Source organism: Pungitius pungitius, chromosome 3, assembly GCF_949316345.1.
Source record: "Pungitius pungitius chromosome 3, fPunPun2.1, whole genome shotgun sequence".
Taxonomy (NCBI): Eukaryota; Metazoa; Chordata; class Actinopteri; order Perciformes; family Gasterosteidae; genus Pungitius; species Pungitius pungitius.
Genome location: NC_084902.1, coordinates 27684940 through 27709465, shown reverse-complemented (window position 1 = coordinate 27709465; position 24526 = coordinate 27684940). Strand labels below are relative to the sequence as shown.

At 51.5% G+C, this 24526-nt stretch overlaps 3 protein-coding genes across 4 annotated transcripts; all 3 read left to right on the top strand.

Annotated features, from left to right (window-relative positions):
- The first annotated feature begins 1124 nt into the window (after window positions 1–1124).
- LOC119218983 (thymosin beta-12-like) lies at window positions 1125–2229 on the top strand. Its single transcript, XM_062561462.1, has 2 exons — window positions 1125–1226; window positions 1438–2229. Exons 1-2 carry the CDS (start codon window positions 1138–1140, stop codon window positions 1493–1495), a joined length of 147 nt encoding a protein of 48 aa, XP_062417446.1. The 5' UTR covers window positions 1125–1137; the 3' UTR covers window positions 1496–2229.
- A 16668-nt stretch (window positions 2230–18897) lies between these two features.
- LOC134127004 (transcription elongation factor A N-terminal and central domain-containing protein) lies at window positions 18898–20986 on the top strand. The gene is made up of 2 exons (XM_062561459.1): window positions 18898–18983; window positions 19116–20986. Exon 2 carries the CDS (start codon window positions 19121–19123, stop codon window positions 19862–19864), a length of 744 nt encoding a protein of 247 aa, XP_062417443.1. The 5' UTR covers window positions 18898–18983; window positions 19116–19120; the 3' UTR covers window positions 19865–20986.
- Window positions 20987–21102: 116 nt separating this feature from the next.
- LOC119211020 (ras-related protein Rab-9A-like) lies at window positions 21103–24179 on the top strand. Of its 2 annotated transcripts, none has more exons than XM_037461610.2 (3): window positions 21103–21515; window positions 22621–22809; window positions 22981–24179. In XM_037461610.2, exon 3 carries the CDS (start codon window positions 23039–23041, stop codon window positions 23639–23641), a length of 603 nt encoding a protein of 200 aa, XP_037317507.2. In that variant the 5' UTR covers window positions 21103–21515; window positions 22621–22809; window positions 22981–23038; the 3' UTR covers window positions 23642–24179. The 2 variants fall into 2 exon arrangements, with proteins under 2 accessions (XP_037317507.2, XP_062417444.1); XM_062561460.1 differs by having other exon boundaries at window positions 21105–21515; window positions 22945–24179.
- The last annotated feature ends 347 nt before the right edge of the window (window positions 24180–24526 follow it).

Below are 24526 nucleotides of genomic sequence, written 5' to 3'. Positions count from 1 at the left end.
CCGCCAAAACAATTCCATTTTCTTTCTTTTACGATACGAGGTTCCTCTGTTTCCAGTGACTGGGTTCAGCACGAGGATGGACATCTCGCGACAGCGCGGGGGGGGGGCAGGACACATTGGAGGATGCGAGCCGGTGATGTCAGACCGTCATTAGCATATTTCTGGCTATATCTCGTGCCTGCGCCAGCACGCGCCACTACTGCTGCGACGCACCCACCAAGACGCCATCCAGACACCCGCCGACGCTCCGGTAAGCCGCTTCTTCTCCTCCTCCCACGAGCCGCCCCGGAGTGGGCCGTGTGAGCCCGCAAGGTCCCGAACACCCGAACCAGGCGCGAGATACGACAGCGCTGCGTTTAACCGAAGTTTGTTTGTTTTTAAAATCTAATTGGCTAATTATGGAGCGCGAGGTGATGGTTAGTGGAGCGTGTGTCTGTGCGCGCGGCGTCTTTGTCTTTGTCGGACCGTTTCCTTTGTGTCCCGTTGGCGCTCAGGCTGCGTGGTTCCGTTATGTGAAACATTTTAACGATGCATATTCTTTTTTTGGGGGGGGGGGAGGGGGGGGTGTTATTTCCAATGAACGGAGTTGAACTTGGATTTTAAGCCTCACGCAAAGGTGCAAAAAAAAAAAAAAATTCGCACCTGGGCGGTGGTTTTCTTCGGGTTTCGGTCCGGAGGGGAAGACGCGCCTCGGCGGATGTTGCAAGGCTTCCTTGTGGACCCTAAATGTACCTCTGGATTACACCATTTTATTGTTTTTGTTTTTTTAACAAGTTATTTTAGAACATCTTTCACACGAACCGTGCAGATGCGCAAGGCGCGCGTGTCTGCTAACGGGACGCACGCTGGGTCGAACAAAAGCAGGCGGAGGCACATTTAAGAGGCGAGAAAGTAGTCCCCGGTTCGCGCATGGAGTTGAAGGGAACTAAAACGGGTTTCTCCTTTTTTTTTTTCTCGGCCACTGAGATTTGGGCGACGCCCTTGGACTGATAAGAAAAATAAAAGTCCGAGTGGGCCTCGTGCTCTGGTGGTTTTCACTTGTTTGACGCCATTGTTGTTGTAACTGCACAGACGGATGTTTACATCTTGTGTTAAACGCATATTGTGCTCCCCTGGTGTTTCAGACAACCTGCAAAGATGAGTGACGCCAAGCCCGACGTTTCAGAAGTGAGCAGCTTCGACAAGTCCAAGCTGAAGAAGACCGAGACCCAGGAGAAGAATCCCCTGCCTACACAAGATGGTAAGATCTATATTTCCTGTGTTTGTGGAGGGGCGGCGGAGGCGGCCGCGTTGCATCACATTCCTCTCAGCGTACGTACGTGTGTGTGTCACTTTTTGTCTCACACCTCCTTTCCTTCTCTTCCACAGTCATCGAACAGGAGAAGGCATCAGAGAAGTCGTGAAGCCCCTCCCTCCGGTCATGCACTGTACACCCCACCCCCCACCCTCCCCTCCTGCATTGCCTTGTTTTCAGCCACTTCTTCTAGATGTATAACTTTGTAACCGAAAGTATGACACGGCGACAATAACCACGCTGCACAGCCTGTGGCCGGGGGACGCGTTTCCCTTTTTTCTTTCTTCTTCTGGGCCCTCGTCTCCTTTAACAAATGCCACCATGACAGAGGGGGGGGGGGGTGTGGGTGGGGGGGTTGAGGCAGACGCATGTCGCTGGAGGTGTGCTCAAAAGGGGGGTGGGGTGCGGCACAGGAAGCTCATGAGCGTCCCCCCCCGCCCACCCACCACCTCCACCACCACCCAGCTTCCTGTGCGGCTGCTTTTTTGGCCCGAGTTGAGGCACCAGGCTTTTATTTTTATTTTTTTGGTTATCGTTTCTTCGTCTTTTTGGAAATGCACAACTTTGTTTGTCCGCTGGCCAAAATGTAAATGCCCCCAAACAATTAAGACCCTGTTTATTTGTTTATATATATATGTTCACAAGGATAAAAACCCAGACCTGGGAGCCGCGCAAATGGAACTCATCTACGGTTTAATGTCAACGTCCTTCTGTCGAAACGATTCATGGTGGCTCTTGTGTTGCAATCCGTCTCTGAATTGTCTCTGATGAGGAAACTCAAAAATATACCGGCAAGTGATTCCATTTGTGTGCTTTCGACGGTAGATCAGCGTCCTCAATCGTTCCAGCAGCCATGTTACCCTGCCACAAAACATCACTAGAAATGAAAAAAAAACGTGAAATGTTGTAATAAAAAAGAATTTGTTACTAAAGAATTGTGCTTCTTCTGGCGTCCTCACATTCTGATCCACAATCCCGGTGCTTTTTTTGGGCCGTATTAACATTTGCAAATGTCTAAACAGTCTGTCTGACCCACATTTCACCAACTTAACGCTGTTCAGATGAGAAACAATGCCTCAGCATTACTTAAGGGATGAGCCTTCACACTATTAAAAGGCTTAAAGGTCTCTGCAGGGATTTACCGGCACCGGACGTGCGTTTTGAAGAGCGGGAACTGACGCGTGAGCCTCAAAGGGTCCGCTGTCTGCACCAAGCTGCCCGCTTATTGCAGGAAAAAGTAGGAAGTAAACTTTCCTCCCAGGACCCTCTAAAAGCCGTGGTAGGAACACTGCTCACGCGTGTGAGGCAGTGGCTCGCGGGCCCGCGGGCCTTGACCCGGAGTCCGGCCTCGGCGGGAGATTTACGCCGCGCTTTGTCCTGAATTAGCCTCCGCCTGCAAGGCCTTAATGTCATTAGCATGCCATCGCTGATACTTTGTGCATTTATACGGCGCTTTCGTGCAGCTGGGCCTCGAGGAACGGACCCCGCCCCCTTTGTTTGTTCTGGAATTCCAGACCTGCCTTCTGCATGAATCGGCATTTCTGAGTACGTTGTAGGCGAGTTTCCTTCTCGTCTGCGAGGTTTCTCAGCCATCTTCCTGCCAGGCCGATGGCGGAATGATCTCTCTATGCCGGTATAAGTGGATTTGCGCTAAATCGGTTGCTCTTAATGCATTAATCTTCCCGTTTCTGGACCGGTGCGGGGGAGCCGAACCTTTGCAGGTCGTCGCCGCGCCCCCTTTGCCTGCTGGAGACACCGGGCACGAGGCGTTTGAGCCGCAGCGGCAGACTGGGTGGAGTCGCTATCCGCTGCCTGGTAACCCATGGCAACAGCTGCTGCTGCTGAGTCACTCGATGGAGTTGGAGCGGTCGGATGCTTTCTCCTTGCAAAGCGCTGGTCATTAAGCCGCTCCGGTTGTCGTGTGCCCAACAGGCGGCGGATAAAGTCACGTCTGTCTGCGCGGCCCGAGTAACCCGATTAGCCGCGGGATGCGTCCAGTGGACAAGCGCTATTGTTTAGGCTCAAATGGCAGGCTGTTGCAAACTATTTCAAATAAACTCCCCCCTCGTCTGTTCCGGAGGCCTCGGGCTCCCGCCTCGTGCGACACTGCAGTGGTTGACATTTCTATCTTTAATTAAATGTTGCATGATCAAACATTCACGAATCCCCCTCGGGGTTTAAATGTCTCCCAAGACTTCAAATGCCTGCGAAACGAATGCACCAATCAGACGAGGTGTACTTCTGTGTGTTCTGATGATTATCAAATCTTTGCAGCCCGACCCGATGGTGACGTCTGACACCCCAAAGCGAGTAAACAAAAAAATAAACCGCTCATTCCCCCGAGGCGTCCCTGCGATGGCCGTGCTATACGTCATCTGCAGGTTGTTTCCCCACACAGCCGATCACCTCTCCGTGCACTGGGTCTGCGATCCATTTCCATGGCAACCACCCGCCCGCCCGCCCAGGAGCTGCATTTGGCATTTGCTGGGGAGCAGGGATGTGCCGCACGTTACCACCCGACCATCAGCTTCAATGCGCTGAATAGCCCCGCGTCGTTGTTGTCTCAGCTGTCGGCCGAAACACACATCAAGTCACACGCGAGCCAGGCAAATGTGCAGCATTTGTCACCCCCCCCCCCCCCCCCCCGGGCCGCTGCTTCGTGTCGACACAGGGGAACGGCGAGCACGGGAGGCATGTGCGGGTGGAGGGCTGGGCGGATGAAACAGCTGTGAATCGGATGACGTATGAAGATGTAAGCAAGTTTCTGGGGAACCTGCATGATTTCGTCCTGGAATCTGATCTGGGGGGGGAGGGGTTTGGGGGGAGAAAAAAAATCTATAAGGAGCCAACTGCTAATGTTGGTCATAAAGAGCCGTCATTATTACATTAAGGTTCCTTTATTCTGGTTTAATGTGTTTTTTTTAAATGGATAAATACGTGTGAAGTGTGTTGATTCACTCAAACATGAGTAAGTCCATCACATTTTCGGACCCATGTCACCAAAGAGTGTTTCAGCAGCCATGTCCTCTTTGTTCAATGTGTTCACAGATAAGTGCTGCTCTGCATCCGCAGGATGCAGGAACTAACTTTTTTTTTTTATAGCGCTTTCATGAACAAAGACTCAAAGCGCACAGGCGAGCCTACCATTAGCTATAAAACAAAGAGCAGCCGTGCACTGCACAGAAACCGCCCCCCCCCCCCCCCCCCCCCATAATGTTGTGAGTGCCGGCTCGCTTGTTGCCTCAGCTTCTATTACACCAGATCCTGTGGATCGGAAAAAGTCAGTTAAACAGTTGAGTGGTGCAGCTAATTACGACATCAATGCGTGAGAGCACAGCTGGCTGGTTGAGCATCAGTGGCGCAGAGAGCGGGCGGGGTCCTGGATTACAGCAGCAACCCCCCCCCCACCCCACCCCACCCCACTCTCCTCTGGTATTTCTGCTGCAGACGCCTGGCACTTTTGGTTTGTCTCTCGGACGAAATGCGGAGTGGAGGATTTCCAGCCCATTTAAAATACATCTAGAAAAGATGAGTGTTAATTAGCGCGCAGCCCCAGGGGAGGGGGGAGGGGGGGGGGCGCTTAATTACGGGCCTCCTGCCAATGACGAGCTTAGCCGTGTCATGTCCTTGTTAGCGGTTTATTAATAATTAAGCTCAGGATACGCAGAGACGGCTCCTAAACACACTGAACTATGGTTATTGCGTTGTACCTTGTTTAATGAGTTCAACTGTTTAACAAAGGGGGGGGGGGGGGGTTGAAATGTAGTGTGAAGGTGCATTCAATGGAAAAAGAAGTAACTCATAATTGTACTCTGGCACGTCGTTGCACTTTAACCGAGCTGTGACCCAAAGCTGCCGCTTCGCTAATCAAACCAATGAATGGCGTCTCTCAGTGGGCTTTTTTTTTCTTCTTCTTTTTTCTTCTTCCTCTGTATCATCAGGGTGGAGTTGCTGCTGTATCAAGCATGAAGTATGGCGTGCCTTCCGCTATGTGTAGGAACATGAGACCGCCTCATCTCATCCCGCCCTCGGGGGGGGGGGGGGGGGTGCACCCACAGGCGTCAGAGTGCATCAGGATGACCCCACTGTGTAAGCTGTGATTAAACTTCAACAAAAAGCATCCCACACACCTGCGTTCACGCCCACGGACCCAAACACACACACACACACACACGCACCAATTTTCCCGTCGTTAGCGGAAACTTTTGCCCGCCCCCCCCCCGCGATTTATTGCAGCTTTTCCATCTGGACGCGTAGAGCTGAAACGACTCGCTCTCCCCGTGAAGCGAAGGCCTTCAGACAGAAAGCGCTGCGTTTTTCCTTTGGCCCCCGATGTGTTGAACAACGCAGAAGGTACGTTTTCTCTCAAAGGCATCCGAGGAATTCTGGGAACCTCGTGTTGTTTTGTCTGCAGGAAGTGACTCCTCTCAACAGGGAGAACGCGCACTTTGTCCAAAAACACGCGCGTCGTGGACGTTGGTCATGCCGGCCTTTTTGAGGCATCGGCAGGTTTCCGTGACAACGACAACAACAACAACAACAACGGTGTTTTTTTGCGAAGGCGCTGCTGTGTCTTTAAGTTTCAAGCCCCGTTCCCCCCCCCCCCCCCCCCCGAGAAGTGGTTTAAATCTCCGGTGGCACTGAGCCTTCCTGACCTTTGACCCTTCCCCCCAAGTGTATCCAATTTCCCGAGGGATGAACAGTATGAGAGGATGAGATTTGTTATAATCGCAGCAGCTGATTTGGAGATTCATGCTCTCGTTTCCCAGCAGCGCTTCGCATGTGGTCCTCGTCCAGCCGGGTGCAGCCCAAAAACTCGCAACCTTTCAAATGGATTCTTTCTTTTCTTGTCTTCGTCCTATTTTGGGAACCCCCCCCCCACCCCCCCCCTCCCCACCACGCGGAGGAATGAGCCCCCCGAGCTGCGCCAAAATCCGCTCTGCTTCCTCGGCCTTCCTTTCCAGCGCTGTTTTTGAATTATTTCTTATTTTGGATATTTTTTTTTTTTTTTTTTTCGTGCTCGCTGCGGCCCAAAAAGGGAAGACGGGCTGCACTTTACTTCCTCTCTCACTGTATCATTTACAGCGCTGCCTTTGCTTTTGGTAGCAACGTTTCAGAATGAGTTTGTGTGAGTTCCGCTTGCTTTTTAAATGTCACAGGATGTGTGTGTGTGTGTGTGTGTGTGTCTATGTGGGGGGGGAGGGCTATTTTTCAGAGCTGATAAGCTGGAGAGAGTTGCAACAACATCCGATGCTGTATTTAATCAACTCATTTGGTGTTGTCTAATGCGGCAATACATCAAATATATGTAAAATATACATATAGAAAATATAATATGATAATTTAATCAAAAGACCATTGGACCAACGTTCACAACCAGTTGATGCAGGCAGTGTCTGTCACGCGATCGGTCCATAAGCTGTCGCCACGGCAACAGACGTTTCACCAGCGATACGTTTGATAGTCGCCGCCGAATGTTTGCTGCAGCGGAATCGATCGTAGCCGCGTGTTTAGTCTTAAGAGAGCAGCTCCCAAGGCTTCATGCGGGTTCCGTCCCGCACAGCCCGACCCGCTGGGCCCCGGTCCTTCTGTTGCGGCTGCACGGGGAAGTGGAGGAGCTGATTGCTCTTCCTGTTTGTGGCGCGAGCCTTCGCTGCTTTTCGATTCTGTCTGATTGCCACAGGTCAAGGCGCGTTGTTCTGAGGGCGGGATTAATGAATCATGGTTTGTTTATCGCGGTTTGTAGTTTCCCATGAAAACAAGCCCAGGGGTCAAAAGGTGAAGAGGTCACACGCCACTGAGGGGGAAAGGGACCGGCGAGAGAGGAGCAGGCAAAATAAAGGCTTTAGACAGACGTGTGCCTACATCCCCCCATCCCCCCCCCACCCCGGCCTCCTTTACCTCCACCGTCCCAATCCCCAGTTCATCTGGACTCCAGCCCGGGTGAGCGCCGACTCAGCCGCTTTGTCTGCAGATCTGGCACGGGACGCGCTCTGGCAACGGGCGCTGTGGGCCGCGTTCCAAAACGCCACCCACGGCCCCATTGTTTCCCCCCCCCTCCCTTCTGGCCCCCTAAAAAACGGCCGGTTCTCCCCCCCCCCGCCGTAGGCACGCCGCCAAGATGGAGCACAACCACAACAATGTCATTAGGGCTCGGGCGCGGATGTGAGTGGTCACGCGGTGTCTTTGTCGGCCATTTTCTTACGCTAAGACAAGATGAATGTGCCGTATGTCATGAGAGCGAAGCTCCCCGGGCTCAGGAGCTCCGTCTTCTGACACGGCTCTCATGAGAATGTAGATGTTTAGATTGGCACGTGGGATTCATCCAGATTTCATCCCATCTGTTGCGCAACAGGTCAGCATTCCCATGTAGTTCGGATCACGTGGGCGGGGGGGAACGCGGCGGACAAGTTGAGCCAGAGCGATGATGGTGGTTGGACGATATTTCCCTGAATGGCTGCGTAAGGCAGACAGAAACTCCCCAGTTTTAACGACATTCTTAATAAACGACTAATATATCTGAGTCCCAATTTGAGTCCCACAGAAGCAGCTGAGTGTGAGCACGTGAAAAAAAATGAAACTCCTGCAGCCCAAATATTCGGCAGCGTGAGCCAACTGAGCGAATGAATCCCTCCTCGATCCGCCCCTTGTTTTCATTTGATTAAAAGGGAGCGTTTCTCCAGGTTCGGGCCCTTCGGCTGCAGCGAGAAACCCGAGACCAAACAGCAGAGGATTAAGCAGAGAGGCCGAGGAGTTTTTAGAGAAAGAATCCCCCTCCCATCCTTTCGCCCTCCCCTCCCCCCCCACCCAACTGAAGGTCAGAGTGGGGTGACTTCCCGGGAACAGGCCCACCCTCGATCTCTTTCTCTCCATAACACATCCAGCCGAAAAAACCACAAGGGCGGCTCGGGGCGGGGGGGGGGGGGGGGCGGCGGAGTCTCGTGCAGCCCCGGTGTTTTGGCGCTGCATTCGAGGAGTGAGATGTGTCGTCTAACGGCCCGCAGTGTTTTGCAGTCTGCGTGAGGTCTCCTCGTCCTTCAGTCGTCTCGAACAACATCGTGAGGGGGCGGGGGGGGGGGGGGGGGGGGGGCAGACACCCGACGGAAGCATCTGGTGCCGAAAAGCTTTGTGACGGATCGTCGCAGAGATAAAACACGTCGGGTCCCTTTCCCCCCACGTGAAGGCGCCGGTCTGATCTCACCTCGTGAAGCTCAGCTTAGCTTAGCTGCACTTTAGGACGTAGCGTTTAACGGCCGCCACTTAACGCCGCTTCAGGTCCGGGATCCAGAGTGTAAACACTGCCTTTGAGGCCATGTGCGTCTCGTAAAAGGAACAACGATAAACAGCACAAAGAGTGTGTTGACATTGTGGCGGTTAATGGAGACCGGGCCAGAGCAACTCAAAAGGCTCGGATAGTCGAGCATTTTAACAGATTTGCACTTCTTCTGCGTTCCACCCGGCTAGCCCAGGTTGGATAGCGGTCGGATGAAACCGGGAGTTTGCCCACGACATGCTAATGCTAGCGGCCTAAACCGAGGGGGCAGTCCGTTAGAGGCCGACCGATTCGCACACTGACGCGAGAGAAGCCGCAAGGCGGATTGTGTCTTTGGCACATCTGTGTCGGATCGCTGCCCGGCCAGCGGGGGCACGCGGGGTCGCCAGAGGGGTGAAACCAACAGGACCCCAGGCAGCCCGTGTCTGCATGTATGTTATTCTCAATAGAAAGGACATTTGTACGCTAAGCTTTGACGGCGGTGGGACTTGTTGGCACCACGCCGATCCACCAGGGACACGAGGCTGAGCAGATAGAGCCAGACACTTGGGACAGAAGTGCAGGTCCTCAGGCTGGGTCTTATGTAAGTCCAGACACACACACACATAGACAGGCAGGCAGGCAGACAGGCAGGCAGACAAACAGGCAGACAGACAGGCTGGGTGATGGGCAGGCTCAGAGATGGACGTTGAGGTACCTCGGGGCTGCACCAGGATGCTGATGTTGACATGGTCTGCCAACATTTTAAGCGTTTATGTGACATTGTCCCCCCCCCCCCCCTGCTGACATGGATGCTGAATTAGCAGCCCGTTTGGCAAGGACACATAAAATGTCCAACAGCAATTTTTACTGACGCACTAGTAACCAGAATTGTACCTTTCCCCCCCCCGAAGGTAACTGTGTAAAAGTGTATAATCAGGTCGAAAGAGACAATCACTGACTGCTGCCTTTATGCTACAGATATATGTTGCATTAGAATGTAACTAAGTTTAAATAAAGGAAATAAGTAAAATCACATGTTGTAGAATCCCTTAGAAACTAGTGTGCACAAACCTCTTATATATATATATATATTATATAACACTCTTATCTTCCAACTAAGTATGACACCATTTTGAACCCAGCCTTACTTTCCGTCTTAACACAAAGTATTTAATTCAGTACGAGGTGCATTGTGATGGATATCCAACACCTTATAAGTACCTTCACTGTTTCACTGCACCATTGAGTTTGGCTGTGAATAAAGCGGCTCTAAATGAGTGGGTGTGAGGAAGGGGAACTGAAAAACTGGTGAGAAATAAAAATGTCACAAGAAAGAGGATCCCCAAGCAGACAAAAGTCTGGCAGCTTCTTCTCGGGGGAAGAGGAGAAGCAGTTTTCTAAGAAAACCCCCTCTGAATAAGAAATGTTTCCCTGAGTATGTTGTTTTAGTTCAATTCTGAGTTGCATGTCCCCTTCATAGTTCATAGAAGAAGTTTATTCTTTAAACAATAATGATACTGCAAGGAGTTCCCTCCCATTATGAAAAGGTTTACAGCCTCCGGCCCCACAAAGGAGGCAGTGTGGAATTTACGTCAAAACACAAACAGATTGCAGACTTAAATAAAACTCTCCTCCATTTATCAACACTGCGTTGTCATGGAAACACACGCCCGGGGCCAAGAAGGGAGCAGATGGCTCGAGAAGTCAATGGCAGCGAATCAGGCTGATCCTCTGTTTGGTCTCCTCCCAGGGGGAGAGGGTTTGGACGGTCTTTTAGCCTGTGTCGTTGTCCGCCGTGTGTGTGACTGTGACTCTGCAGGTTGTGATGGGGGGGGGGGCAGCATGTGCAGACCTGCCCCTGTTTCTGAGATGCTTCAAGCTTCAATGTCATGGTGGAAAGGCAACTTGTGGGCAGGAAGCCACAACACAGAGCCTCTAACTTGTGGAGTCGTAACGTCAATCAAGACTTTAAATAATATTCCAGATCCTCAGAGAAGTTGATACCAATTTTCTTTTCTTGCCGCACAAATACAGTCACATATTTTCTCATTCTTTATTGTATTAATATCAAAAGTGCCGGCAGACAGATAAACAGACGGACGGACGGACAGGCAGTCTGCCCTTAATGCTACTTTCCAATATTACCCATAATCCCCCTGGATGCATCTGTGCAGAACCAATCCTAGTGTCATGCTTAGAAGCAGCCCATCTGACTCTGTTTATGTAACCCGGGCATCCATCTAGTGGATCACATCGAAGGCGGATATATTGTGGAGGAATGGTTTGCGGCGCGCACACACACACACACACACACACACACGCACACACACACACACGCACACGCACACGCACACACACACACACACACACACACACAGGGCACACAGGGCAGCCATAATTGCCAACATTCCTCCCTCTCCAGCCAACGTGTCCTGTTGTGCATTCCTCAGGCTTTTGGAGCGAGCCGCTGCAGCAGATGGAATCTACTGTAACCTACTTCTGTTCCTTTTATGTTGTTATATGAAGAGTGACGTCGAAATCTCTGGATGTTTGGGGTGCTGCGAGTGACGATTGAGTTTTGTAGAGCGTGTGAGGCAGGGGCCCCGAAATCTATAAATGTGTGGGAAGTGACACCTCTGTTCATTGTTCAGCTCTAAGTTCTCTCACAGATTCTTCTGCTCACAATCAATGTGAAGCTCTTTTTCCATTCCGTTAACATGCTCGTAGCGCAGAGGCTTATTATTTTAAAGATACATTTTTGTGCGTCCTCTTGGAAACCATCCTGCCAAAACTGCGGCAGGAAGCAGGCTGTGACGCTCCAACGTGCCACGCTGCGTCTTGAGATAGCAAGCCAACTGTCACGCCATTAAAAAAATGCTCCGCAGCAGTCTCTCTTCCTCACACTTTTCCCTATATTTTCGGAGAGGCTCCTCTGTGGCAGCTGAAGTGCCCCCCCCCCCCATCCCGACCCCCCATCCCCCCACCAAACCATCACCCGCTCTCCCCGCTGTTCTCTTTCCTCTCACTGTAGTACGGTGTGAACTGGGCCCGGGGCGGAGGGGAGCCAGGCCCGCCATTGTCTGAGTGCGGGGGGGGGGGGGGGGGGCGGCTTTGGCGGCGAACAACAGCCGCCCAATAACCGGGGACCCCCACCCCCCCCCCGCGGCGGCATCTGTCGCGCCGTTTCACTGATCTGTGGGCATTCCTGCTCGTTAGCGGCCTATGTTGTACTCGGCTGACATGGATCCACTGTGGCAGGTAAAGTGAGAGGGACAAACTGAATATGCATGAGACTTTGTGACTGAACTCCATGGCTTTTCGTGCACAGCAGGTGGAAAAAAACCACACACACACACACACAACCTCAGATCTGTTGTTCTTACCTACCATTTTTTGTCCCTTGCCATGTGCCAGCGTGCGACCATATTTGGACACGAGTTTCTGTGAGACAGGCATTTCACAATCTGGCCCCTTATCTCTGGTAATCGAAGCTGTGATAGCAGTAATTGCGTCTTTCAGGGGAAGAGAAAGAGGACGAAAGTAAGGAACCAACAGTTTATTTTCCACTTTGCCCCTGGAAACAAGAACAGTTTAAATATGTGTTTCCACAAAAGGAGGAACTGCTCGTGTGTTTCTCCCTTCGACGCTGAGCTGTTATTGTGAAAATGTGGGTGAGCAGGAAGAGAGAGAAACCCCGAGCGACACTGTGATCCATCCGAGTGTCAGCGGGCTTTTGGATTCACGTCCATTCTTTTAGCCCCTTTTTTTTTTTTTTTTTTTTCGTATGCTGGTTTCCAAGCGTGAGGTCAGCTCTGGAGAATGTGGTGCCGGCTCCTCCTCTGTCTCACTGAAACCGGCCCAGTGACCTTCCCCGTTGCACAGACGATACGATGCCCCCCCGTCGCGTGCTACTTCTTCCACTCCGGGCCACACGGCGCTGAGCTGGAGAGACCTCGGGACAGAGAGCAGCCATTGTTTCAGCGATGTGGGGGGAACGCTCTTCTCCGCCTCCATATTTGAATTGAACTCTATACCTTCCTCACATTAAGGCGGACACTTTAGCTTGTATAACTATTCTCTGCCGCTTCTCGGTGCTTCATGGGAGTCCCACGTGTGCTTTCGAAGGATTTACAACGTCTTTTACGTTGTAAAACGCTGATAACAGGGAGGTTCGGATGGAGAACCGAGAGCGACCTCCCTCCCGGACACCATCTCCACTTCTGCATTCGCTCCCGCCAAAGGAGGAAGTGGGAGCGCTGACTTCCTGTTGCCAGCAGAGGCGGGCGCAGAGGGTCGATGCCCCCCCCTCCCCCGTATCTTCAGCTTTTAATTCCCAGGATCCCTTGCGCGAATGCAGAAACACAGGAAGTTTGACCCAGGCTTGATAACAGCAGGGGCAACTATTTGTGCAAACAGGGGGGGGTGGGGGGGGGCTTGTAGCACACAAGGAGGTGTCTGTTCTGTTTCCTGTTGGTTGTTTTGTCAGATGTGAGCGGCTGAATGTGTCTTTATGTGTCGGAATGAAAAGCCCTGGCGGACAAAGGAGCCTCTAACACGAGCTCCGAGACGACCCTGGCCACGCGTTATTCCGGGTCGTCACGTGCATCGAACCCTCAGCGCTTCGGCAGCGCGTCTTTCGCGGAGACACCGGTCCACAAAACGTCTCGCCAGATATCGCCAAAGCGCTTCCGTGGCAGTGTAGCGACTGCTGACTCGGCACCAGTCTGGGTTTAATGAGAACATCACGTGGGATTTTTGGGCCCTTCACGCCTTCCTTCCATCGTTTTCGGAATCCGACAAAAAAAACGGAGAGAGAAAGAAAAGCTCTGACGGAGGCGTTTCTTCCCTGCTGACTCGACCCCCCTTGTTTTCACGGTGAAATGCATGACATCATCCATGTTGCTCCTCCCCTTCTTTCTCTCTCTCTCCCTTCTCCAGTGTTTTGCCTTATTTAGCCAGGGCGGGTTCGTGATCCACTGCACCGGCCTGAGATGAAACATTTACCCTCTTCCACTCCTTTTCCACAGCTGCAGCTGCAACATTTTCAAATCCCGACGTTCGCTGCTTTTGGAACGTTTACCAAGAACCCAAAAGGCCTAAAATAGTCATCCACTAATTCTTAACTGCTGATGTGACTGCTGGCAAGCGCAGTCTTTTTCTTTCGCTCCAACTGTTACAATCAAGCCGTAATTGACCCTCACGGAATTTATTTGGGGCTTAAATAGCTTATAAAAAAAAAGCTTACGAGATTCACCTGCTAAAATCACATCAGCGTGCACATTTGACGAAATGACATCACTTGTCGTTTAATGCCAATCCATTTTATTAGTTTTATTTCGGCAGAGGAAACCTCTGTTAGCAGGTTGCGCTGCTAACAGCTGTTTCCACTTGAGTCGAAGCAGAGCGAGCTACCGGCCTCTGGCCTAGACAACGCGACGGCTCACCTTCTTCCTGTCAAGGGTTACTTCCTCTCAGCTGTTTACCAGCACATTGTCTGCGTGTGTTCTTTCTGGTTAAGTTCCCCTTCTCGGGGCTGAGACGAGCGCCGCTGCGAGCGAAGGAAGTCAGACGCAGCGGCGGGGCTCCACCTCCGATCAACCGAGAGACAAAAGGACTGCAGCTCAAAAGCCACAGGAAATAAAAAGAGAGCGACCTGCGCCCCCCCCCCCCCCCCCCCCCCCCGAGTCCTCCGATGTCAAGCCAAACCGAAATGGCGAGAGCACTCACCCTCCCGCTTGAGTTCTATAGCTGCAGAGAAAAGGGAGGAAAATCGGTGGCGATCCAACTCAGTGAGCAGTTCAGAGGTCAACGATCTGCAGGACAGATAGAGGCTCATTGAATGTGTGTGATGTCCAGTGGAGTGAGAGGTTTGCTGGGCCTCTGCAGCCTTTTCTCCTCTATTTGAAAGGGAAGGTGCTTTTTTTTTTACGCTATATCATCGATACTCTGTGGTTGCATGGAGAGGAAATAAAGCCTTGTGGGCTGAAATTACAATGATGGGGAACAGAACCCATTCAAATCTTCCCTCAGATGCTCACATCAAAAAATGAAATGAAGACCAACATAGCGTCACTTTAAACACTTCTTTCCTGATATGTTGCCATTAAGACAATGACGCAATTGAACGCAGACTATTGGGTGTTTTTATTTAGCTCAGCCCCGAAAGAACGGTATGTGTGATCGCACCTTTTTTTGTTTTTTGACACCCAATCTGTTTGCTGCGTTCCCATCTCGCGGCTCAAACTAAACCGCGTGTGTTGGTGTGCAACGCGTTTCTCTCACTGATTACTTTACAGGACAAAGGAGAGAGAGAGAGAGAGAGAGAGAGAGGGAGAGGGAGAGGGAGAGAGGGAGAGAGAGGGAGGTGGTGGCTCCTGCTCTCACTTGGCTGCCAACGTCTTCGCCACATGACCCGGCAGGAATCTGCATCCAGTAACAAGGCGTGCGTGTGTGTGTGTGTGTGTGCATTTGTCTGTGAACACACTTCATCCCACCCGCTCCTGCTGTGGCGCCTCATCCTGCGTCCATCGGACAAACGGAGGATGTCGGGGGGGTGATGCATTGAGAGAGAGGAGAGAGAGGAGAGAGAGGAGAGAGGAAGGTAGGGAGCAGGAAATGAAGGAGGAGAAGGAAAGGCAGGACATCTGGAACTCACTCATCCACCCAACGGAAATGACCAGAGGGGGAAGGGGAGGGGGGGGGGGGGGTAGTGATGTGAAATTTCTGTTTTGGGAAAAAAAAAAGACCCATCATGGACGTGCAAGTTTGATCGTCGTAGTGTGCAGGGAGGCTTTTGGCCTTAATCCTCCCAAAACTCGTTGTAGTGTGCAGCAGCCACGGAGCCGCCTCGGAGAGTTGTGGAGCAGAGTTCGTCTCCGTATCGGAGAGAAAGTACGCTCACATCAGACAGAAGGCCTTCTGTTACGCTGCTGGTTCCCACACAAGGCGCCGCCCCGCGAGACAAAAGAATTCCCCGCTCTTATCTTCAAGGTACTGGAACTTTGCCGTTGAAGTCACAGCTTTTTCATGAAAGCGAGTCAACTTCCGATATGAATATCAAGCCTGAAAGGTCCGTAATGGGAATAACTGGTACGCTGGAACCGGTAATGTGATCCAAACCGAACGGCGGCCCCTCACACCTGTGCACAGCTGGCCCTCGGAGAGCCTCGCCCCCTCCCCCCGCCGCCACACTGTAAACGTCCGTCCAGAGGAGGCCGCACAACTGGTGGTTAGGACGCCGTTTATTTGGAACTCGGGGGCTGGTGGGATACCCCATAAGGCCGGCCATGTGTCTAGTGTGTGTGTGTGTGTGTGTGTGTGTGTGTGTGTGTCAGAGGCACAGATCACACTGCAAGAAAACAACAGAAGCGCTACGAACGTCTTGTGTGACTGTTGTTCACACTCACTTCCTTATTGTTACTGGTTTTTGACAAGTCTCACGCGAGAAAAAAGAAAGAAAAAAAAGGACAATATTACGATGAACCGAAATAGACATAACAGTCGCTGGTGTTGGTGGTTGCATGTTTTGGGGAGTCTCACTTCCTGCCGGAAGCGATGCGAGACTGTTGAGAGGCACCAGATAGAAGCGGTGACACTTTGTCTGGTCTGCAGAAACATTTCAGAGCAGTCGAGGCAAAGCAGAAACACAAAAGGTTCACTTCAGTCGTCTGTTGTTACCCTCAAGGTCGCGATGGGTGGTGTGTGTGTGGGATGGGTCATGGTTGCCCCCCCCCCCCCCCCCCTCCTCACAGACAACAAACTCTCGCTCACACACCACCCTGTCGAGACCGATTAGCTCAGATGCAGGATAGAAGGAGACTTTCCTCCTGCAGCGTGACTCTATAACATCTGCATAAATGTGTTGAACAGGAAGCACCAAGCTGCTTTAAACTCACTTCTTACCACGTTAAAAAGGGGTATCTTCACCCAGCATTTACAACGGAAAAGGGTCAAATGAAGATTCCGCGCAGTTCAAAGGCCTGAACTGAAGCAAACGGAACAAAGGGCAGTTTCAAGGTAACGTCTTTTTCTTTTTTTTTCGATGCCGAATTGAAAGAGGAAATGAAGACACAGCGTTCAGTGTGATGGGAAAGTTTTCTTCTCTTCCAAAAATACACAACCCTCCCCCTTCTCTAACCTCCCCTCCCCCGTGATAGTAGGTGTACATTCCTTCAATAACAATGTTAACTATCATTGACAATCAGACACAAAGAACCTGCACACGGGGGGGTCGGAAGGGGGGGGGGGGGGGTTCACAGCCGCTTGTGATTTCATCTTTGTGACCACCTTTCATTCATTTGCTATGGCAGCGTTGCAAACACACTCGTGCTGTACAATTGTGCGTGAAGGGGGGGGGGGGGGGGTCTCAGGTTGTGGGGGGGGGGGGGGGGGTTCTCTTGGGGAATTACCATGTTGTCACGAATGTCTGTCCATGAAGAAACTGATCACTTTAACAAGAGAGGCCACCCTCCTCCGCTGTGTTTCTCAAGGGCTGGTGTGTGTGCGCGTGTGTGTGTGTGTGTGTGTGTGTGCGTGTGTGTGTGTGTGTGCACTCATCCCTACATGCCATCGAGTGTGGCGTGGTCTGCACAAGAGGCGGAGACAACAAAAGCAGGATGTGATACAGCAGGACTCCACTTCTTCATGCACAGCTCCAGTGAACCCAGCACAGAGCAGAGAGCGCCACCCGTTGGCGAACGGACGCCACGGCTGCGGCCTGCCGGTAAAATTCCACTCCCACGGACCAGAGGGGAGTGTGCAGAGCGCACAACAGGCCGCGGTGAAAAGACCTGATAAGATCCAAGGAGCCTTGTGGGTCCCTTTGGGTGTTCCAGTCGTGTGCCGTTCATCACAAGACAGGGGGGGGAAGGCGGGAGGGGGGAGGGGGGGGGGGGGGTGTATGCAGAGGGTTCTGCTTTTGTCTCTTTGCTTCACTCCAGCTGGACCCCACCCATCTCAAAGCCCATAAAGACAAAAAGCCACAGAAACTACGGCAGAAAATGTGCAAAGTTTGAAAGTCACGTGTCGCGGGGAGAGAAACCCCATCACTGCTATTGTCCCTGCTGCATCAGTCCTAAGTGCAGATTTTAAATATTAGACTAAGAGGGGTGATGTCATATCCCAGGTTACATAATGCCCCCCCCCCCCCCCCCGCTGAGCTGTTTATATGTCAAGCAGCCATTTTAGTGTGAATAAAATGAGAGGTGTGAACTTTTGATTAATGGGGCTGCTTTTGTTAATGTTATAATTAATGTGCGATTCCCGTGGAGCGAGGCAGCCGACTTTTCATTCACAGTCAGCGGAGCCAAAGGACTCCATTAAAGATCCATTCGATACGCCTTGACAGATGTGAAGACAAACACCCTTCACAGACAAAATGGTGTTATTAAAGTGTCATTCAGGAATGAATACATGTGCAAATTAAAAAAAAAAAAACAGAGTTTCTATATTTATTTATATTAAAATGTGTGATTATATCAAACCGACTCTCAGGAGGTTTTAACAACTACTCAGTCTCTAAATCGTCTCTCCGATGGCGAGGTTTCAAAAGGCCCCGTAAACGCGTCTGAGCCTCACAACCGTGAATTATCCTGCAGACTCATTCATCTTCTTCCTCAGTAACGTATAATTGCACAACAGCTGAGGGGGCTTGCCTCATCTCGTCATGCCACGGCGTCCGCTCTTCCGAAGAATCATGGTCTGCAAAACGCAGAGGCGGTTGGCATGCGAGGACTGCTTGTTTCTGCACGCAGCGCGACGTGCAATTCAGCCCCCCCCCCCCCTGCAAATCCCCTCACAGCATCACAACCTTGCGGAGACACCAATGCTCAAAACCATGGAGATTAATAGGAAGACCTACCATTGCTTCCGCCTATGCTGACAATCCAGCTTTGTTGTTATGGTCAACATGTTGAAAAATGGGGTTGTGAAGATACACAGAAATCTAGATTGGTTTCTAAATATGCAACAACCTGCCAGAGCCAAAGGCACACAAGTAAATCCTCACACAAAGAGCTAATCCCACAGTGCATTCTACACAAACCACGGCCCGACCGCGAGGCCCTTTGTGACACAATCACAGATGCAGCACACCACAATGCACCACGGGGAGGATTACGGCAATCGGGATGACACTCCCCTCACAACTACGCTTCCTTTGGAAAATGATGCCGGATTACAGGAAACGAGAACGCAATCAAAACAGGTGTCATCAATGTTCAGCCTCCAGCCCGTTTGGTTTCTGCCTTGTAAGCGTATGTCACACGAGCCCAAAGCCCAAAGCCGGGGGATGGGATTCTGCGAGGCTACACCGCCACCTAGAGGGGAATTTAGGCCACTTCATGTTTCCCAGACGGATCCAAGATGGCTGCCCCCTCGCAGCGTCTTCTGGCTTCCTGTGTGTGCGAAGTGGCTGAGAACAACACGGGATTGCAGGTAAACAAACAAAAAGCAGTATTTCTTAGTGTTGACTGGTGCACAAACTGGGAATTATTTTGTACCGCGTTGCATTGATTTATTATTTAGGTCTCATTTCTCTGTTTAAGCATCCGCTCTCTCTCTTTGCAGCCGCCATGGACGCAGAGGACATAGTCGGCCGCGCTGTGCAGACAGAGAGCCCAGAGGGCCGCGGGGTGTCTCCCCCGGAGGAGGCCGAGGGCGGGGGAGCCTCCTGCGCTGACTCGGCACAGACGGGCCGCGGCCAAGTGAGGCGTGCACAACAAGAAGCCTCCCCCCCGGCGGCGGACGGTGTCTCTGCCCAGAGCCCATCCACGCCGTGTGGTTTGTCCCCCGTGAGATCCAAATGCGTCGAGCTCCTCCTCGCCGCCCTCCGCCACCAACTCCCCGACGGGGGCGAGGCCGCCGAGCTGGCCGGGGACATCGAGCGGCACATCCACGAGCTCCACAAACCCGCCAGGTACAAAGCATGCGTGAGGAGCAAGGTGGCCAACTTGAGGAACCCCAAAAACGGGCACCTGGGCCGGGGCCTCCTGAGCGGCTCCCTGTCGGCCGAGGCCTTCGCCCGGATGTCCGCGGGGGAGATGGCCAACGCGGAGCTGCGGCAGCTCAGGGAGGCGTACTCGTCCCGGGGGGTCAGCGAGAGGCAGCTCCCCCGGGGGGCAGAAGGCACGCCGACGCAGAAGATCCGCTGCAGAAGATGCGGGGCGTCGGACTGCCGCGTGACGCAGGTCTCCAGGGGGGCGCTCTTCCTGCCCGCGTGGGTGAGGCAGAGCGGCCCCGACGAGGACGCCGTGACCTTTGTGACCTGCGGCGCGTGCGGACAGCGGTGGTACCACAGCGGCTGGGTCTGCCTCTAGATGCCAGTGTCACCCCAAATAAATGTGTAAAGTTTCCTGTAGGGTTTGTTTGGTAACGTTTATTTGTAACAGCAAATACTCAAAAATATTTTTCTGCAGCCTCGTAAATGTGTCGAGTATTTTCTGCCACATTGAACCAGGAGGAATGTCTGAGGGATGCAGAGTGGAAACAAAAGACAGATCCTTCTCTCAGGATGGAGCACATATTTGGGGTTTCAACAAGACATGTTTTTAGGAGGCATCCTTTATGTTGAAATGTGCATTTACCACTTAAATGGAAAAAGAGAGGAGTCACTGTCTATTGCAGCTGCATTCTGAAACCACTTTTTAGAGAAGTAGCTCTCGACATCCTCTTCCCGCTGAATCATTTCCCGTCTCCTCCAGTGAATCTATCATTCATAACAGCTCAATACTTTTCCAGGGGCCTCCAACACTTTCTGACGTGAAGGTTTGCATTTATTGTGGCTCACGTTTACTCCGAAGGTTAAAACTCTTTTTTTTAAAAGGAGAAGAAGAAAACACGTGCCTCGCTTTCCTACAACATGCCATTCATGTGGAGAACATGTGACCTCGGTGGGCATGTGATGTGTCGGTAATCTGCCTCTTCCCGAGCAGCCTCTGGGGTGGATGTCCCATGGTGCTTCACTCAGTCGACGTGGCGCGGCGGCTGCTTTGCGCGTCGTCATGGCGTCGCATCCCTGGGGCCTTTAAGGCGCAGCCATGGATCTGTTTTAACAAGATCAGTTTTTTTAATGACGTTTTTTCATTTCTGAGCTGAAGTGAGACTTTAACTTGGCGTTTTGAAAGGATCACCTTTGCTGTGCTCGTCAGATACGGAGCTTGCGATATCTTATCAGTCTCCATTCAGTTACTCCCTATATTTCGAGCGTTTATATCTTCTTATATCCATTTATATCTTCTCTCCCTCGCACATACACAGATACAATCGAACAACGGTGCAACGTCAGAGGTTCCTCATTGAGAGGCTTGAACCCCGCTGATTAAAGGTTAAATGTATGCAGCAGGCTGTCAGCTGCTTTAAGTGCTGCACAAAATGTACCTCCTGCTTCTGACCATTAAAAACAAATGTGAAACAACTGAAGGACATCTGTTTGCATTCTCTGAAGTAGTGGAAGTTTAATAGAAGGGTTTGACAACAGAAGCCTGACAGAACAATCGTGCTCCGCACTCTTGACCCCTGAGGGGCTGGTTTGGGGGGGGTCCATGCGTGGAGGACCCGGATGTCTAATGACCGTCTGTGATTGGAACAGACCTCCAGCGGGGCGCATGACGGGGCGTGACGCCGCGCGGGTCATGTGAGCCTCATCAGCGGCTCCGGGCCGCCGTGTCAACCGGGCACCCGGGCGAGGGGGACGGATGTGGGGGGTTTAAACGCCGAGGCCGCGGCGTGAGCGACACACGGGGGATGTGCAGTAACCGAGGACGGGTGAAGACTTTAGTTCCGGTGTGTAAAATGGTCACTTTCTCTTGCTTTTAAGCGGTCGGTAAAGTCGCGGTTGGGCAACAGCTAACGACTCCCATTATCGGACAGCTAACCGACGACCCCGGTTTACGGCGGTGCTTTCATTATCGGACAAACCCTCTTTCTCTTCGCCATTCTCTCGAAATATCGACTACTGAACACAACTGTGTAAGTTTTTAATATTCAAACGTGGTTAATGAAAGTGTTCGCTAGTTTCAGACTCATAGCCGCCTCTTTTGCGGGACAGTTTATGCTAGCTAAAGAACTGAGTCGGTGGGGCGAATCTCCCGGTTCTGCACGGCGAACCATTTATTTTATTTTCTGTGATTTAGTGTCTTTTTGCTACGATGTCATCGATGTTCTTTAATGCATTCGAACATTTTGATAAAAGTAGTAATATACACCACGAAATATAAGGGTCGGATAAGGTTTGCTAAAAACCAAGATATGTGTTTAATTCAACGTAATTACGGAATAATTATTAAAAAAGCAAACATTTTAAGTTTCCTCTTCAGTTAAACTGTGGTCACGACACCAAGCTATACGTCTCTTAAATACGGTTCATTGATAGTAAATGTATCATTTATCTACGTTAAGTAAATACCGTCCTTATTATATATATATATATATATATATATATATATATATTAAATATATATTTGTAAATATAAAATATACAAATATATAAATATATATTTGGTCTTCTAGGTTTAAATTAAAGGGTGTGGTCGCATGTTTGGAGGAAATATTCCACCAAAGAGCAGCTTTTTATTTTATAGGAACATTCTGCCGAATGAAGCACGTGACTCGTGTGCGCGTGCGTCGCTTGGGAATGAACCGCTAATATTCTCCAGAACCAATGACCCAATGAGCAGCAGCGGAGCAGTCCGCGTGGTGTCAAAGGTCTCAGGACAGAGGCCTCATTCACACACAGTTTGGGTCCCTGGGCTGCGAGAGCCTCTTCGTCTGCTCCACCTGCTTCACGTCTGACACCCCCCCCCCACCCCCAGCAGTGGATGGACAGTAAAGCATAACTGACATCTTAAAAAGCTTCTCCACGCTCCCGTCAGCCCCCGCTGGGCTTTTCCCACGCTCGTCCGTGTGATTAGCAAATTAGCTTGAACTGGTGTGTTAAACATGCACACGCGGGGTGGCAGATTTAAACGTGTGCTTAAACCCCCCCCCCCCCACCCCCCCCTCTTTCTCGAGGGTGAGCTTATCTTCCTCGGTGATCCGTAAAGTTACACTTTCTCTCTCTCTCTCTCTCTTACAGATTGGTTACAAAATCTGTGACTCTTTGTGTTTGTGGAATCCCGTGACCGTGGAGGTGTGGATTAGCTTTAATCCTGCAACGAATCCGTTCTCCCTCCAGTCTGAATCCGAGGGAGTAAGAAGACAACTTCCAAAGCCCGTGTGATATTGGCTTATCGCAAGCTCAACTTGATCTGTGTGGCCAATAAAAGTGAGTCGAGCCGACGCGTTGAGCGCCATGCGGGGTCTGGGTGGCAGGTTTTCATTTTTCATCGGTTAAAAACTGCATGCATGTGAATTAGCAAGAAGTGCATTTATTAACCAATAATAAATCTGTTATTAACAGGACGGAAAATAGTGAAACTCCTCACAACGTCCTCAGGTGGAGCCACTTCCTGTGTCGTCTGCGCGCAGTCTGCTGCCGCCGAGGCGCCGCCACGATGTCAAAGTCGCCCCTCCTGAAGGTGATCCTGCTGGGTGACGGCGGCGTGGGCAAATCCTCCCTCATGAACCGCTACGTCACCAGCAAGTTCGACTCGCACCTCTTCCACACCATCGGCGTGGAGTTCCTCAACAAGGAGCTGGAGGTGGACGGCCGCCGCGTCACGCTGCAGATCTGGGACACGGCGGGCCAGGAGCGCTTCCGCAGCCTGCGCACGCCGTTCTACCGCGGCTCCGACTGCTGCCTGCTCACCTTCAGCCTGGACGACGGACAGAGCTTCAGCAACCTGTCCAACTGGAAGAAGGAGTTCGCCTACTACGCCGACGTGAAGGACCCCGACCGCTTCCCCTTCGTGGTGCTGGGCAACAAGCTGGACGTGCCGGAGCGCCAGGTGTCGGGGGAGGACGCTCGGCAGTGGTGCCGCGAGAACGGCGGGCTCCCCTACTTCGAGACCAGCGCCAAGGAGGCCACCAACGTGGTGTCGGCCTTCGAGGAGGCGGTGCGCCGCGTGCTGGCGGCGGACGACGGGGCCGATCGCCTCGTGCACGCCAACACGGTGGACCTGCAGAGGAAGAGCCGCCCCGACCCCGCCTGCTGCTGAGCCCGGCGCCGCGCGGGGGGGGGGGGAGGGGGCGAGCTCGCCGTGCGCTGCGGCGTTGGTGGAGAAAGAGGAACTGGTGACGGTGTTTAGTGGCGATATTCAGAATTTCCATCACACAAACTGTCCAGCCCTCTTTGCCTGACACGATGGTCCTATTATAGGAATGTTCATTTGGACCGAACAGTTTTTAAAGCTTTGCTTGGCGACAGTGAGCAACTCTGTTGTTGTCGTGACATCACTGGCCAAGCTGCGGTTGCCAGTTTTAGCCAAAAGGAGAAGTAATATTTAGATTTGGTACTTAAGTTATCTACGTGGAATCAGGTGCTGTTATGTTTTTATCTGCATCGTGGCATGTGGTTAATCAAATTACACATAAGAAAGTGGGATTGACTACTTTAGGCTTAGATTACTCACTCCCTATATCAAATATGATCAACTATTTAAAAACATATTTTTTCTGTTGTGATGATTTTTCTTCCATTTTAAGGCAAATGACACAATTTTCTAAAGATAAATAAAACAGCATCCAACAATGAAACTGGAGAAAATCAGTCTCTAGTGTTTAAACGCAGTTTCCTCTTTGCCCACAAGGCGGCGCCATCGAACCAGCAGTCTGTGGAATTCCGTGTCAGCTCTGATATTTCGTTTCCAACATGGGAGATGTCAATCAAATGCAGCCGGGTGGCTTCTGACTAATCAGCTGACACGAGTGGAATCAGCTGTGCGCGTCGCTCCATCGTCTCCAGCCAATTAAGTCAATCAGCTGTCACCTGACGACACGACACGCTGCTTGATTCCAACACGCAAACACATTGAAATGTTTGGATGTTTTATTTATTCATTTATTGGTGCCACGATTAATTTTCCAGCTGCTTCGTGTCGAAA

What these genes read in the sequence shown, in the direction of transcription:
- LOC119218983 (XM_062561462.1), top strand. Translation starts at nt 1,138, where the DNA reads ATGAGTGACGCCAAGCCCGACGTTTCAGAAGTGAGCAGCTTCGACAAG. An exon ending in ACCCAGGAGAAGAATCCCCT is followed by an intron (nt 1,227 to 1,437) that starts GCCTACACAAGA and finishes CTGTACACCCCA; the next exon opens with CCCCCCACCCTCCCCTCCTG.
- LOC134127004 (XM_062561459.1), top strand. Translation starts at nt 19,121, where the DNA reads ATGGACGCAGAGGACATAGTCGGCCGCGCTGTGCAGACAGAGAGCCCA.
- LOC119211020 (XM_037461610.2), top strand. Translation starts at nt 23,039, where the DNA reads ATGTCAAAGTCGCCCCTCCTGAAGGTGATCCTGCTGGGTGACGGCGGC.